Here is a 14741-nt window from a genome sequence, read left to right as displayed (position 1 = left end):
AAAAGCATTGTCACTGTTCAAGATCAAATCCATTCTCTTGCAGCTGTCACTCTCCAAAACCGGAGAGGATTCGATCTCCTGACAACCGAGAAAGGAGGCCTCTGTCTCTTCCCAGAGAGCAGTGCTGCTTTTATGCAAATCAGTCTGGTGTAGTTAGCGACACGGCAAAAAATTAGCTGATTGCCCTGGCCGGTTTGGCTCAGTGGTTAGAGCGTCGGCCTGCGGTCCTGAGAGACCCGGGTTCGGTTCCCGCTAAGGGCGCATACCTCGGTTGCAGTTTGTCCCCGGCCCTGGTCGGTTGTGCGGGTGGCAGCCACTCGATGTGTCCCTTTCACATCGATGTTTCTCTCTCTCTCTCTGTTCCTCTTTCTCCCTCCCACTCTACCTGAACAAAAAAGGAAAAATGTCCTTGGGTGAGGATAAAAATAAATAAAATAAAATAAAAAAAAAAATTAGCTGATCGGGCCTCGAAGATTTGGCAACAGCTCTCGGAATCTTGGGGCTCATTGTTACAAAAATGAAATTAGTCCTCTTGGCTCCTACTAATGCTTCTCCTTGCTCTTCTTTTATTTATTTATTTATTTATGTATGTATGTATGTATGTATGTATGTATGTATTTATTTATTTATTTTTATCCTCACCCGAGGATATTTTTCCATTTTTTGTACAGATAGAGTGGGAGGGAGAGAGAGGAAGGGAGAGAGAGAAACATCGACGTGAAAGGGACACATCGAGTGGCTGCCACCCGCACGACCAACCAGGGCCGGGGACAAACTGCAACCGAAGCACGTGCCCTTAGCGGGAACTGAACCCGGGTCTCTCCGGACCACAGGCCGACGCTCTAACCGCTGAGCCAAACTGGCCAGGGCTATTTTTTAAAATAAGTTTTTATTGGATTTTTTTAAAGAGAAAGGAAGGGAGAGAGATAGAAACATTGAAGTGCGAGAGAAACATTGATTGGCTGCCTTCTGCACACCCCCCCACTGGGGAACGAGCCCACAACCCAGGCATGTGCCCTGATCGTGAATTGAACTGGAACCTCTCAGTCCATGGAACAAAGCTCGATCCACTGAGCCACACTGGCCGGGCTTCTTGCTCTTCTTTTTGGTCTCCGTATCCTATGCCAATTTTCTTCGTTTCCCCAGAACCATGTCCAGGCCTGCACCAACCAGTCCATTGGCAAGGTGATGCTTCTTTAATCATCGGTCCAATACCAACCCCTGTCTCAGGTTCCAGAAGGCCAGTACTGCATTCCAGCTGACTCCTGTCGAAGTCCATCCCCCATCACCCCCGCACCCCCATTCAGCAGGAAGCAGCTACAGAAGAACCGACCTCGACCCCCAGTCCTTAACAACTGAAGGCTGGAATGTTAGGCCAGAAAGCACCCTGCCACAGGAATGCCTCCGTAGATATGGCCTGTTCCTTGTTCTCATTTATCAGAACATTTTGTTTATCTTGCCTTACCACACATTCTCCACTGGTCCATTATGGTTAAGCAGCCAACATCCAGTTTGCCTAGTCGTTGTTTCTGTATATGCCCCGAGAAACCTGCCAATAAAGCCCGCCTGAGACTCCATGTAAGCAGTGAGCCCTGGCCAATCTGGGGCTGATGCCACTGTACTCAGCCCGTCTGCTTTGCAGACGCCCTGAACGAAGTTCTGTTCCTGCATCCCTTTGGCCTCATGCGTTCCTCCCTCAGTGGTCTAACAACTTCCAAATTCTCTCCCATAATATATTCCTCCCGTGCCTCCCATTGCTCGAGTCGTCGTGTGTGAGGGTTGAATGGGTCTGCCTTTGCAGTCAGCTTCAGCCTCCTGGAGAAACCATGTCTCCTGCAGCTTTGGGTGTCACCTGTTGTACCGGGCACACGTCTCTGCACAGGAGCAGATGCCATTTGAATTCTCTGTGCATTTGGGAGGAGGAATGCCAGGGCTGCCTACCGAAAATTATCCGAACAAGAAATATGTGGGCCGGGGACCCCGAATCACCTCGCAAAACTGCTGCTCTTCGTTTCCTCAGTCTTGCCTCACGCACAGTTTCTAGTTTCGTTGTCTCAGTTGGAAGTCTGGCCCGAAATCCCATGTACTCAGGCCCAAAGTAACCATCTCCAGTTTTGAAATACAGGCCTGTACTCATACATCCCGTCAAAGACAGGATGCCTGGTCCCGGGCCTTTGCATTGTCAACAGATTCTCTTGGCTACATTCCGTGTTAATATCCGTGTGAATGTTTATATTTAAGGAAGTAAAAGAATGATTTGTTTCTGGGGGGAGGGAAGGGGGGTGCATTGTTCATATTCCCCACTTTACTTTGGAGTTTACAGATGGGAGATGCCCCAGAGCAGACACACAGTGGTTTGATTCGGAAACTTGAAGGAGAGCGAGCGAGCTAGCGAGCTCAGGATGTTCTCGGAGACCTGACCGAAGAGGCAGTGTGTGCTTCAGGGCTGATGAGTTTTGTCGGGGGAGCCATTTCGGGAGTCGATGTCTGAGAATGTGAGCCATGGAACGTGGAACGAATCCCTCAGTAGAGCCACTCTTTCTGTTTATTTGTAGCTCCAGGATGGACTTTCTGGTTCTCTTCTTGTTCTACTTGGCTTTACTGGTGATTGGTGGTGGTACGATCTGCATCTGCGCGAAAACCCGTCACCTGAAGGGCCTGGTCAGAGGAGGCACACAGGTAACCATGGTGCTTGGAAACCACTGGGTTTTGAATATCACCAGTGTCCTGACAGAATGAGGAAGAGACACCATTTTTATTCAGTGTGTACTTGTTCTTTCACTTACGGCAGTTGTGGTAGATTCCAAAGTCACCCTCCCTTTTTTTTTTCTTATTGTTGAAATTATTCTTGTATCGATGCTTTGATAGAAGGTAGCATTCCTATGGTTATTTTTCTCGGGATCTGATGCCTGTAATTGCCTGACCCATTTGAGCAGTGTCTGCCCGGAGGCTGAGGGGTGAGATGGGGACATAGGAGCAGAAAGCTGCGCCTTGGGCTGCCCATACTCCTTCGAGGATCAAAGTGAGCGAAACGGGGGTGAGCAGCCTCGGGAAGGACTTGACTTGGAAGGATCCGGGCTAATGGTCAGTGGTCTGGAGGTGGGCTCTGGAATGTAGGACTGAATCCGGACAGAGAAAGGAGCAGTGTTCGTATTAGCATTACCTGCTCCACCGCTCTGCTGCCCTCCCTGTGCCCGGAGACCCTGGCGTGGTGCCTTCTTGAGGTCTGGGTGCGAAATGGGGGAGTTGGCTCCAGAGGAAGGCCAGCTGAGGAAGCCATCCTCCTCATTCTCTCTCAAATCTCTTCTCTGCCCATATGCAGAAACAGTATTACCATACTGCCTGCTGAACAGGAAGCATCTAACTGGGGCTAGGGGGAGAATGAAGAATGAAATTGAATGTTTCTCTTTGCTTTTGTTTTAGATATTTTCCTATATAATTCCAGTATGCCTTCAGAGAGCCACGCTAAGATTGCTTCATTACCTCTTTCACACACGGTATTTCTATTCTGTTTTGATCGTTAATTGTTGCTGTCCTGTAGCTTCAGGAAGCTCCTCGTGTTTTCCAGTGTGGCACAGAGAAGGGTGCTGCAAAGGATTGGGGTGTTGGGTTCAGAACTCTCCTCATAGATAATCTGCCTTTGTCTCTGGGGGTTCGCCATGTCTACTTTCATTTATTTATTTTAAATATTTTTTCTTTGCCCTGGCCAGTTTGGCTCAGCAGTAGAGCGTCGGCCCGTGGATCAATGAGTCGTGGATTCGATTCCAGCCAAGGGCATGCACCTCGGTTGCAGTTTGTCCCCGGCCCTGGTTGGGATTGTGTCGGGGACAACTAGTCGATGTGTCCCTCTCACGTCGATGTTTTTCATTTTTATTTTATTTTATTTGGTACATGCCCCTAGCGGGAACCGAACCTGGGACTCTCTGGTCCACAGGCCAATGCTCCAACCGCTGAGCCAAACCAGTCAGGGCCACATCATTTTTCTCTCTCCCTTTCTCTCCCTCGCCCTCTCTCCCACTCTATCTGACGATAAATGGAAAAGTATCCTCAAGTGAAGGGAAAAAATATAAATTAAAAAGAATATATTTTTTTTCTTTATTGATTTTAGAGAGAGAGAGAGATAGAAACATCAATGAGAGGGAACATTGATTGGCCACCTCCTGCATGCCCAGCTTGGGGATCAGGCCCACAACCTGGGCACATGCCCTGATTGGGAATCGAACTGGTGACCTCTTGGTGTATGGGTCGATGCGCAACCACTGAGCCACACTGGCCAGGCTACTTTTATTTATTTTTTTAATATGTTTTATTGATTTTCTTAGAGAGAAAGGGAGAGGAAGGGAGGGAGGGAGGGAGGGAGGGAGGGAGGGAGGGAGGGAGGGGGAGAGAGAGAGAGAGAGAGAAACATCGACGTGAGAGAGAAACATCCATTGGTTGCTTGGTTGCCTCCTGCATGAACCCTGACTGGGCATGAACCTGCAACCTGGGCATGTGCCCTGACCGGGAATCGAAGCGGCGACCTTTCAGTGCATGGGACAATGCCCAACTAACTGAGGCACACCGGACAGGGCCCATGTCTACTTTTAAATAGAAATATTTAAAGGATGAGAAAATATTGATTTGCATTTCTGTAAAAAGAAATATTTTCTGATACCGAGATCTCAATTCCCAAGACAGATGATAATAATAATAATACATAACATTTATTGAGTATTTACCATGTGCTAGGCACTATGTTTGATGATTCAAATAGTTTCTTATGTAATTCTTATTAGTACCTCAAGCCCAAAGGAAGCAGTTGGCCCTTGTCTTAGTACTGTGTGATTTCTTCATGGAGCAGCCCCCAGGAACAAGCCATGTGCTCTTTCCTTTCAGAAACCACACCTTCATCATCCTGCACCTCATCTTGCAAGGAATGGTTTATACTGAGTACACCTGGGAAATATTTGGCTACTGTCAAGAGCTGGACTTCTCCCTGTGGTACCTTCTTCTGCCCTATCTGCTGCTGATTGTAAACCTGGTTTTTTTTACCCTGAGTTGTGTAACTGACCCTGGTAAGTTGAGGCTCTTGGTATAGACAGCTCAACTGTCAGTCTTACTAATAATGCTGCAAACAAGTAGTGATTCCTAGAAGGACTCTGCAAAATATTTGATATTTAGTGTTTGCATGATCTTTCAGGTTTTGTTTTTTGTTTCTGTTAATCCTCACCCAAGGATATTTTCCCATTGATTTTTAGATAAAGTGGGAGGGAGGGAGGGGCAGAGAGAGACATCAATATGAGAGAGACACATCAATTGGTTGTCTCCTACACTCCGACTGGATCTGTGGATCGAACCTGCAACTCAGGTATGTGCCCTTGACTGGGAATTGAACCCGAGACCCTTCCATCCGATGCTCCAGTCGCTGAGCTAAACCGGCCAGGGCTGATCTTTCAGTTTTGAGTGTTTTCTAATTTTAGAAATTTTTTTTTTTTTTATCCTCACCCGAGGACATTTTTCCATTTTTTGTACAGACAGAGTGGGAGGGAAAGAGAGGAAGAGAGAGAGGGAAACATCGATGTGAAAGGGACACATCGAGTGGCTGCCACCCGCACGACCAACCAGGGCCAGGGACAAACTGCAACCGAGGTACATGCCCTTAGCGGGAACCGAACCCGGGTCTCTCCGGACCGCAGGCCGACGCTCTAACCACTGAGCCAAACTGGCCAGGGCTGTTTTCTAATTTTATTTTTTCTCTCTTTGACTCATGGGTTATTTAGAACAGTTCAAAATTTTCCATATAAAAACCTTTTTAAAGATTTTTTATTGACTTTTTGAGGAGGGGAGGGAGGGAGGGAGGGAGGGAGGGAGGGAGGGAGGGAGGGAGGGAGGGAGGGAGAGAGAGAGAGAGAGAGAGAGAGAGAGAGAGAGATACATTGATGTGAGAGAGAAATATCAACTGCCTGCCTCTTGGGAATCAAGCCAGCAACCTGGGCATGTGCCCTGACCAGAAATCAAACTGGCAACTTTTCAGTGCACAGGATGATGCTCAGCCAACTGAACCACACTGGCCAGGGCCAGATACATTTTTTTAATTTAAATTTTTGATGCTTCCACTTAATTGTGTTATATATAGAGCTTATGGTCTGTAGGATACTATTTCTTTGGAAAATTGTATTGATATTTGCATGGTGCCTGGGTATGTGGTTTTTATAAATGCTCTGTGTGTGCTTGAAAAAAATTTGTTCTTGCATACAGAGAAACCATTCATTTTCTCAAGTTTGTTACTTATGTTCAAATCTTACCTTCATACTAATTTTTTTGTTTGATCAGTTTCTGAGAGAGGCATGTTATCTTATTCTGATGATAGATTTGACTGATTTCTTCTTGTAAGTTTTTGCTCCATCTTTTTTGAAACTGGTGTGTGTATATGTATATTAGTTATGTGTGTGTGTGTGTGTGTGTGTGTGTGTATGATGCATTCAAGTTTAGAATTAGTATTATCTTTTCTTTGAATCTTTTTTCAAAATATAATGAGCTCTGGCTGGTGTGGCTCAGTAGTTAGAGCATCAGCCCTTGCACCAAAGGGTCTTATGTTTGATCTCTGTCAAGGGCATGTACCTAGGTTACAGATTTGATCCCAGCCCCAGTGGGGGTGTGTGCAGGAGGCAACCAATCAATGTGTCTCTCTCTCACATTGATGTTTCTCTCTCTCTTTCTGTCCCTATCCCTCCCTCCCTTCCACGCTTCCTAAAAATCAATGAAAAAAATATCCTTGGGTGAGGATTAACAAACAAACAAAAACTACACACACACACACACACACACTGAGCCTCTGTCACTGGTCTGCTCTTTTAATGCTCTTTTGTCTGATATTAACATTGTAACACTGTCTTTTTTTGCTTGTTTTTTCCCTCAGTGTTTTCCTTTTAACCTTTCCTGTCCCGGAAGCATTGAATGTCCATCAGCTGATGAATAGATAAATAAAATGTGGTCTGCCTATTTAATAGACTTTTATTCATTAATAAGAAGAAATGAAGTAGTAATACCTGCTACCACATGGGTGAACCTTGGAAATAGTATGTCAGTGAAAGAAGCCAGATAGAAAAGACCACTCATATTGTATGATTCTATTTTTATAAAATATCGAGAAAAGGCAGATCCATGGAGACAGATGTATTGATCAGTGGTTGCCAGAAGTTAGGGGATTAGAGAGAAATGAGGAGTGACTGCTGAAGGATTTCTTTCAGGGGCGATGTAAATGTTCTAAAATTGTGTGGTTGCACAACTCTGAATATACTACACACCACTGAAGTGTACGTTTTAAGTGGGTGAATTGGTTTGTTTGAATTGTATCTCAGTAAGCTGTTAAAAACTATACAATTAATTTTTTTAGTGTAGTAAATATGGCTGTTTTATTTTTATTTATTTTATTTTTGTTAATCCTTACCCAAGGATATTTTTTCATTGATTTTTTTTAAATCCTCACCCGAAGATATTTTTACATTTATCTTCAGATAGAGCAGGAGGGAGAGAGGGGGGAAGAGAGAAACATTAATGTGAGAGAGACACATTGGTTGCTTCCCACACGACCCCAACCAGGACTGGGGTTTGAACCTGCAACCCAGGTATGTCCCGTTGACCAGGAATCAAACCTGTGACCCTGTGGGTTGCAGGCCAACACTCTAACCACTCGGCCAAACTGGGCAGGGGTGTTTTATTTATTTTTTTAAATGTGTTTTTATTGATTTTAGAGAGAGAGGAATGGAGAGGGGGAGAGAGAGAGAGAAACAGCGATGAGAGAGAAACATCTATTGACTGCTTCCTCCATGCCCCTTACTAGGGCTTCAGCCCACAACCCTGGCATGTGCCCTTAACCAGGAGTCGAACCAGTGACCTCCTGGTACATGGGACGAAGCTCAGCCCACTGAGCCACACTGGCTGGGCTAAATATGGCTGCTGTAATTGTGCTGTGTGGGGACAGGTTTTGTGAATATCCGGACCACTGTATTGCTTGAAACTGACATTTGCCCTCACTTTTTTCAGGTACTATAACAAAAGGAAATGAAGCGTTGTTTCTTCAAGTTTATGAATTCGATGAAGTGATGTTCCCAAAGAACGCGAGGTGCTCTACTTGTGCTCTAAGGAAACCAGCACGATCCAAGCACTGCAGTAAGTGTGGCTCTGGCTGCTCCAGCTCCTCCCTCCCACAACAGACCCTGGGCTTCATCGGAACGGGGTAGTACAGAAGTCGGAAGGCAGGGCCACTGGACTCCCAGACATAGGGCACCCCCTGCTGGAAGAGCCCAGCAGTGGTTTCCTTCTGATGACTGGATGTGAAATGTGTTCTTGTCCAGTGGGCGACCTTCCGCCCTTCCTTAGCCGCATGGCCACGCACGCTGCCCAAGAGCTGTTTCTGCAGGGTTTTGTGCTTGCAGATTTCAGTCCTGGCAGAGCCTTTTCTGGGGAGTTACCAAGACTAGAGCTGTCCAACAAAAACATAATGTGAGCCACATACATGATTTAAAATTTTGTAGTATCCACTTTACAAAATTAAAAAGAAATAGGTGAAATTAATTTTAACAATATAATTTATTCAGTGTATCTAAAATGCTATTTTAACATGTGGTCAATATTAAAAAGTCATTCATAGGGTAGTTTATTTTGTTTGTCATGCTAAGTCTTTGGATCTGATGAATATTTTATGTTTACAGTACCTCTTATCCAGACATTAAATTTTCATTGGAAATACTGAATTTGTATTTAGTTTTCATAAAATTTACAGTTAGAGGAGCAGAATCACTTACCCAAGGTATTCCAAACATTCTTAAAAGTTTTTTAATAACTGAATCAGCACCAAAATGTCATTTCATTTAATACCCACATCTACACTGATGTAACATTTCATCTTTATCAGAAGAATTGATTTGACTTTAAACAAAAAGTATTAGCTTTGAAACTGCCTAAGTTAAGTAAATTCACTAACTCTTATGTCATCTGAGTATTATTCACATTGAATTCAAAAGGAATATTGCACAAACTGAAAACAACTGTAAATGGATCGAGGTCAACAGAGTGTTCTTCCCAGTGTTTCTTGCAGCCACATATCATGTGCTTAATACCCACATGTGGATAGGTTGATGGCTGCTGTGTTGGACACTGCCGTCCTAGAAGTTGGGGACAGCAGCTGCCATTTCCCCCAGCTCCCATGGCCAGTGTGAAGAAGTGTCGGTAGGTGTGCAGGGTATCATCATCTCCTCAAGGACCAAACCAGGGTTGTGGCTCCCTCTTTCTGTGCAGGTGTGTGTAACCGGTGTGTGCACCGTTTTGACCATCACTGTGTTTGGGTGAACAACTGCATTGGGGCCTGGAATGCCAGGTACTTCCTCATCTACCTCCTGACCTTGACAGCGTCAGCTGCCACCATGGCCATTGTGAGCACTGTGTTTCTGGTCCGCTTGGTGGTGGTGTCGGACTGGTACCTGATGACTTATGTTGATGACCTTGGACACTCCCAGGTTATTGACACCGTCTTTCTTATTCAGGTAATTAATTATTCAGGTAATTATGTGGTGGGCTGTATGTTTCTAACATCCGGTTTCAATTCGGAAAAAGGACATTTGTTTTCCCAGTGAAAACATGAAACCATTCCTGTTTTAAAAAAATTGTTTTTCTTAAAAAAAAATTATTTTTAATCCTCACACGAGGATTTCCTTTTTAAAAATTGACCTTAAAGAGAGGAAGGGAGAGAGAGAAACATCGATCGGTTGCCTCCCACACGTGCCCCAACTGGGGATTGAACGTGCAATCTGGGCATGTGCCCTAACTGGTAATTGAACCCGCCACCTTTAGGTACACTGATGATGCTCCAGCCAACTGAGCCACATTGGCCAGGGCAAAGCCATTCCTTTTTAAAAATTAATATATAGCCCTGGCCAGTGTGGCTCAGTGATTAGAGCATCAGCCCCAGGACTGAAGAGTCTCAGGTTTGATTCCAGTCAAGGGCACAGTTCAGTCCCCAGCCCTAGTTAGGGTTGTGTGGGAGGCAACCAATTGATGTATTTCTGTCACATCGATGTTTCTCTCTCTCTCTCTCCCCCTCCCTTTCTCTCCCTCTCTCCCTCTCTCCCCCTCCCTCCCACTCTATCTGAAGATAAATGGAAAAGTATCCTTGGGTGAGGATTAAAAAAATTGATATATAATATTTTTAAATTGATAAATAATTCACATACCATAAAATCTACTCTTTTAAAGTAAACAATTCAGTGGTGTTAGTATATGCAGGGTTGTGTAACCATCACGACTAGTTTAGGAATATTGCCTCATCCCCAAAAGAATATTTCATCACCCCAAATCTATTAGCAGTCATTCCTCATTCCATTCTCCCCCCAACCATGGCCACTACTAATCTACTTTCTGTCCCTGGATTTGCCTTTTCTGGACATTTCATATAAATGGAATCATACAATATGTGGCCTTTCAGACTGGCTTTTTTCACTGAGCATAAGGTTTTCAAGGTTCATCCATGTTACAGCATGAATCAGTACTTCCTTTTTTTTTTTTTTTTTTTAATCCTCACACAAGGACATTTTTGCATTTATCTTCAGATAGAGAGGGACGGAGAGAGGGAGAAAAAGAGAGAGAAACATCGATGTGAGAGAGACACACTGACTGGCCACCAGCCACACAGCCCCATGGGGCTGGGGACAAACTGCAACCAAGTCACATGCCCCCAGCAGGGACTGAACCCAGGACTCTCTGGTTCATGGGCCAATGCTCTAACCGCTGAGCCAAACCGGCTAGGGCAGTATTTCATGTCTTGTTATGGCTGAAATATATTCCATTGTGTGGATATGCCACATTTTATTCCATTCATCAGTTGATGGACATTTGGGCTTTTCACCTTTTGTTTATTTCTTAACAGTGCTACTATGAACGTTTGTGTAAAGTTGCTGTGTGGACAGTGGTTTTTATTTCTCTTGAGTTATACCTAGGAGTGGAATTGCTGGGTCATATGGTAACTGTATATGTAATCATTTGAGGAACAGCCAGACTGTTTTCCAAAGCAGCTGCGCCATTTTACATCGTATAAAGGTCCCAATTTCTCCATGTCTTCCCCAATACTTGTTATTTTTTTTATAGTCATCCTAGCTCTTTTACCTCCTTGAACCAGATCTACTTTATAGTTATGCATTGCATTTGAATTTCCTTCCTTCCTTCCTTCCTTCCTTCCTTCCTTCCTTCCTTCCTTCCTTCCTTCCTTCCTTCCTTCCTTCCTTCCTTCCTTTTGGTTAATCCTCACCTGAGGATATTTTTCCATTGATTTTTAGAGCAAGTGGGAGGGAGGGAGGGAGACAGGGAAATATCAATGTGACAGAGACACATGGATCGGTTGGGAATAAGTCAAGGTGGTCAAAGGGTACAAACTTCCAGTCCACAGATGAATAAGTCCTGGGGATGTACAGCATGGTGACTGTGGTAAACAATATTGTATTGTGTATTTGAAAGTTGCTAAGAGACTAGCTCTTAAAAGTTCTCACCACAGCCCTGGCCTGTTTAGCTCAGCAGTTAGAGCATTGGCCTGAGGACCAAAGAGTAGCGGGTTGGATTCCAGTCAAGGGCACGGTTCGGTTGTGATTTGATTGCGGTTCGGTTCCTGGCCCTGGTCTTGGCTCTGACTGGGGTCATGTGGGAGGTAGCCAACCGATATCTCTCTCTGAAGATAAATGGAAAAATATCCTCGGGTGAGGATTTAAAAAAAAAGTTCTCACACAAAGAAAAATTGTAACTATGAGGTGCTACATATGTTAACTAACCTTATTGTGGTAATCATTTCTCTCTATATATATATCATTATATTTGTTGTGCACCTTAAACTCTCACAATGCTACATGTCAATTATATCTTAAAGCTGGGTGAGGGGGAAGGGAAGAAAATTTAAAACATCTTGAAAATAAATGAAATGAAGTGAAAACTTTTACCCCTCCCCTCCCAACACTTTCACTACCCAGAAGCAACTGCTTTTGTAGTTTGGTGTCCATATGTCAGGCTTTTTTCCTACGTTTCTTTTTCTTTTCTTTTTTCTTTTTATCCTCACCCGAGGACATTTTTGCATTTATCTTCAGATAGAACGGGAGGGAGAGAGGAAGGGAGAGAGAGAGAGAAACATCAATGTGAGAGAGACACATCAACTGGTTGCCACCTGCACAACTCCAACCGGGCCGGGGACAAACTGCAACCGAGGTACATGCCCTTATTGGGAACCGAACCCGGGACTCTTTGGTCTGTGGCCTACGCTCTAATGCCCGAGCCAAACTGGCCAGGGCTCCTACATTTCTTTATATTGTCATATATGTCCATAGAGTCATTTTTGTGTTTGTACACATGGGGTCCCATTGTGATCCTTGCATCTTGAGTTTCTCACTGGGCAATATATTACCAACATCTTTTCCAAATAAGTACATAGAAATTGATCTCTCTGTTAATTTTTTTTTTATTAATCCTCACCTGAGGATGTTTTTCCCCATTGATTTTTTTTTTTTATCCTCACCCAAGGACATTCTCCTATTTTTTGTTCAGATAGAGTGGGAGTGAGTGAGAGGAAGAGAGAGAGAGAGAAACATCGATGTGAAAGGGACACATCGAGTGGCTGCCACCCACACGACCAACCAGGGCCGGGGACAAACTGCAACGGAGGTACGTGCCCTTAGCAGGAACCGAACCCAGGTCTCTCTGGACCGCAGGCCCATGCTCTAACTGTTGAGCCAAACCGGCCAGGGCTTTTCCCATTGGTTTTATTTTAGAGATAGTGGAAGGGAGGGAGAGACGGGGAAAGAGAGAGAGAGAGAGAACGATATGAGAGAGACACACCATCTGGTTGCCTCCTGCACATGCCCTGACTGTGGCCAGGGATCAAACCTGCAACCCAGGTATGTGCTCTTGATTGGGAATCAAACTTGCAACCCAATCAAACTTGCTTGGGCTGATGCTCTAACCATTGAGTACACTGGCCAGGGTGAAATTGACCTCATTTTAATGACTCCTTATTATTCCAATTTGTCCCAGAATTTTACCCTTCCTCATGAATGGACATTTCAATTGTGTATTTTGAGAAGAGGAACTATTAAAATAATTGCCACTGTACAGTGAGTACCCTTGTACCTGTACCTCTGCGGCCATTTTGTTTTGAGAGAGAGATTTTTCTCTTCTGTCCATTTGGACTTTATTTTGATGCATGAACTAAGATCTACATGTATTTCTTTGTGTGTTTTATAAATAGCCAACTGGCACAGCACCATCTCCTGAGTATCTTTTTCCTTTTCCTTCAGTATACACACTTCGTTTATCCTCTATTAAGCTCTTGTACATACTAGGATGTCTTCCTGGGCTGTTGGGCAGTGCTGTGTATGGTTCTGATTTGTGTTCAGAGTGTCAGATGTGCGTGGGGGTGGGTGACCTGGGGAGGCAGCTCTGACAGTCTTATGGACAAGACCAGGACTGGCGGGTGCTGACCCTTACTTGTGTCAGAGCCCAGCGCCTAACTCATTTCTTCTTTGTTCCCAGTACCTGTTCCTGACCTTCCCAAGGATTGTCTTCTTGCTGGGCTTTGTCTCGGTGCTGAGCTTCCTCCTTGGTGGCTTCCTGTGCTTTGCTCTATACCTGGCCGCCACCAACCAGACCACGAACGAGTGGTCCAGAGGTGACCGGGCCTGGTGCCAGCACTGCCCCCAAGTGGTGGGGGCCTCATCAACAAGGCCCCAGGTCTACCGGAACATTCACTCCCATGGACTTTGGAGCAACCTTAGAGAGATCTTTCTACCTGCTGCTAAACATTATGGGAGAAAGAAGAAATGAGAACGGGAAGAGTATTACTGCCATTTAAATAGAGTGTATATTTATTTATGCATATGGATACTTCCCAAGCATTTTTTTCCCCCAGTTTTCTGCTCTGAATTTATAAATGGGCTTTCAGTGGTTAAGGAAGGAAGAGAAAGGAGCGTTGACTGAGTGCCCGGCAGAAATCTCCCCTGCTCATCCTTTGTTCACTCAGCTTGTTGGAACAGAGCCTCTCTGGAGTCCTGGTGCCTTCTCAGGGGTTCTAGTTGACCTTGGTCTCCCACTAGACTCTGCTCCTGGACAGGAGGGGCCTCGTGGTTGTGTCCCCTGATGTGTGGGAGGGTTTCAGCGGCTTGGAGTTGTGTCTGGCTGTGCCTTCCTGATGCCTTCCCATCTCCCAGAGAAAGCCCTTGGCGTTTTGTTTTCTTTCATCTCTTTAACCATACCCAGCATCATCAGCTCAGCCTTTGCACAGGCCGATTTCTGTGCTCGTGGCCTCCTGCTCGCTCTCCACTGGCCTTTTGTGGCCATATTCAAGTCTTCTCTGCCCTGTTTAAAAATCCCCAACTAACCCAGGTAATTCAGTTCAGGGAGATGAATGCAGGAAAGGAGATTCACAAAGTGCTGAGGGTTTTTAGGACGGGAGAATCTTTAGGAGCGGAGTACCCAAGCCCTTGGCCCTCCCAGGCCACTGTGAAGGGACTGGGGAGCTGGAGACTCTGGGGACAGGGACTGGCAGTCGGGTAGGGAGATACCAGCTGTCATCGCAGACCCTTGAGTTCAGGCACCATCGCCTATCCTTACTGGTGGGAAAGCACAGTGAAAGCAAACGTTTAGGCTTTGAAGCCAGGCTGGGGAGGCCAGGGGAGGAGCCTCGGGCCGTGCTGCAGGGGGTGGGAGTGGGGGCAGCGCAGGACATGAACGCT

At 45.2% G+C, this 14741-nt stretch overlaps 1 protein-coding gene across 1 annotated transcript; it reads left to right on the top strand.

The window, feature by feature from the left end:
• Positions 1-2555: 2555 nt before the first annotated feature.
• On the top strand, positions 2556-13879 carry ZDHHC4 (zinc finger DHHC-type palmitoyltransferase 4). Its single transcript, XM_036241709.1, has 6 exons — positions 2556-2679; positions 3424-3497; positions 4876-5054; positions 8026-8151; positions 9280-9524; positions 13543-13879. The coding sequence occupies exons 1-6, from the start codon at positions 2563-2565 to the stop codon at positions 13831-13833; spliced, it is 1032 nt and encodes a 343-aa protein (XP_036097602.1). The 5' UTR covers positions 2556-2562; the 3' UTR covers positions 13834-13879.
• The last annotated feature ends 862 nt before the right edge of the window (positions 13880-14741 follow it).

Source organism: Molossus molossus, unplaced genomic scaffold (assembly GCF_014108415.1).
Source record: "Molossus molossus isolate mMolMol1 unplaced genomic scaffold, mMolMol1.p scaffold_m16_p_4, whole genome shotgun sequence".
NCBI classification, from domain to species: domain Eukaryota; kingdom Metazoa; phylum Chordata; class Mammalia; order Chiroptera; family Molossidae; genus Molossus; species Molossus molossus.
Note: the sequence above shows the minus strand (reverse complement) of the source record. Positions and strands in the feature narration are given on the sequence as shown.

Excerpts from the sequence above, each read along its gene's own strand:
- ZDHHC4 (XM_036241709.1), top strand. The coding sequence starts at position 2,563 with ATGGACTTTCTGGTTCTCTTCTTGTTCTACTTGGCTTTACTGGTGATT. Across the intron at positions 5,055-8,025 it reads GAGTTGTGTAACTGACCCTG|GTACTATAACAAAAGGAAAT; the intron begins GTAAGTTGAGGC and ends CACTTTTTTCAG. Across the intron at positions 8,152-9,279 it reads AGCACGATCCAAGCACTGCA|GTGTGTGTAACCGGTGTGTG; the intron begins GTAAGTGTGGCT and ends CTTTCTGTGCAG.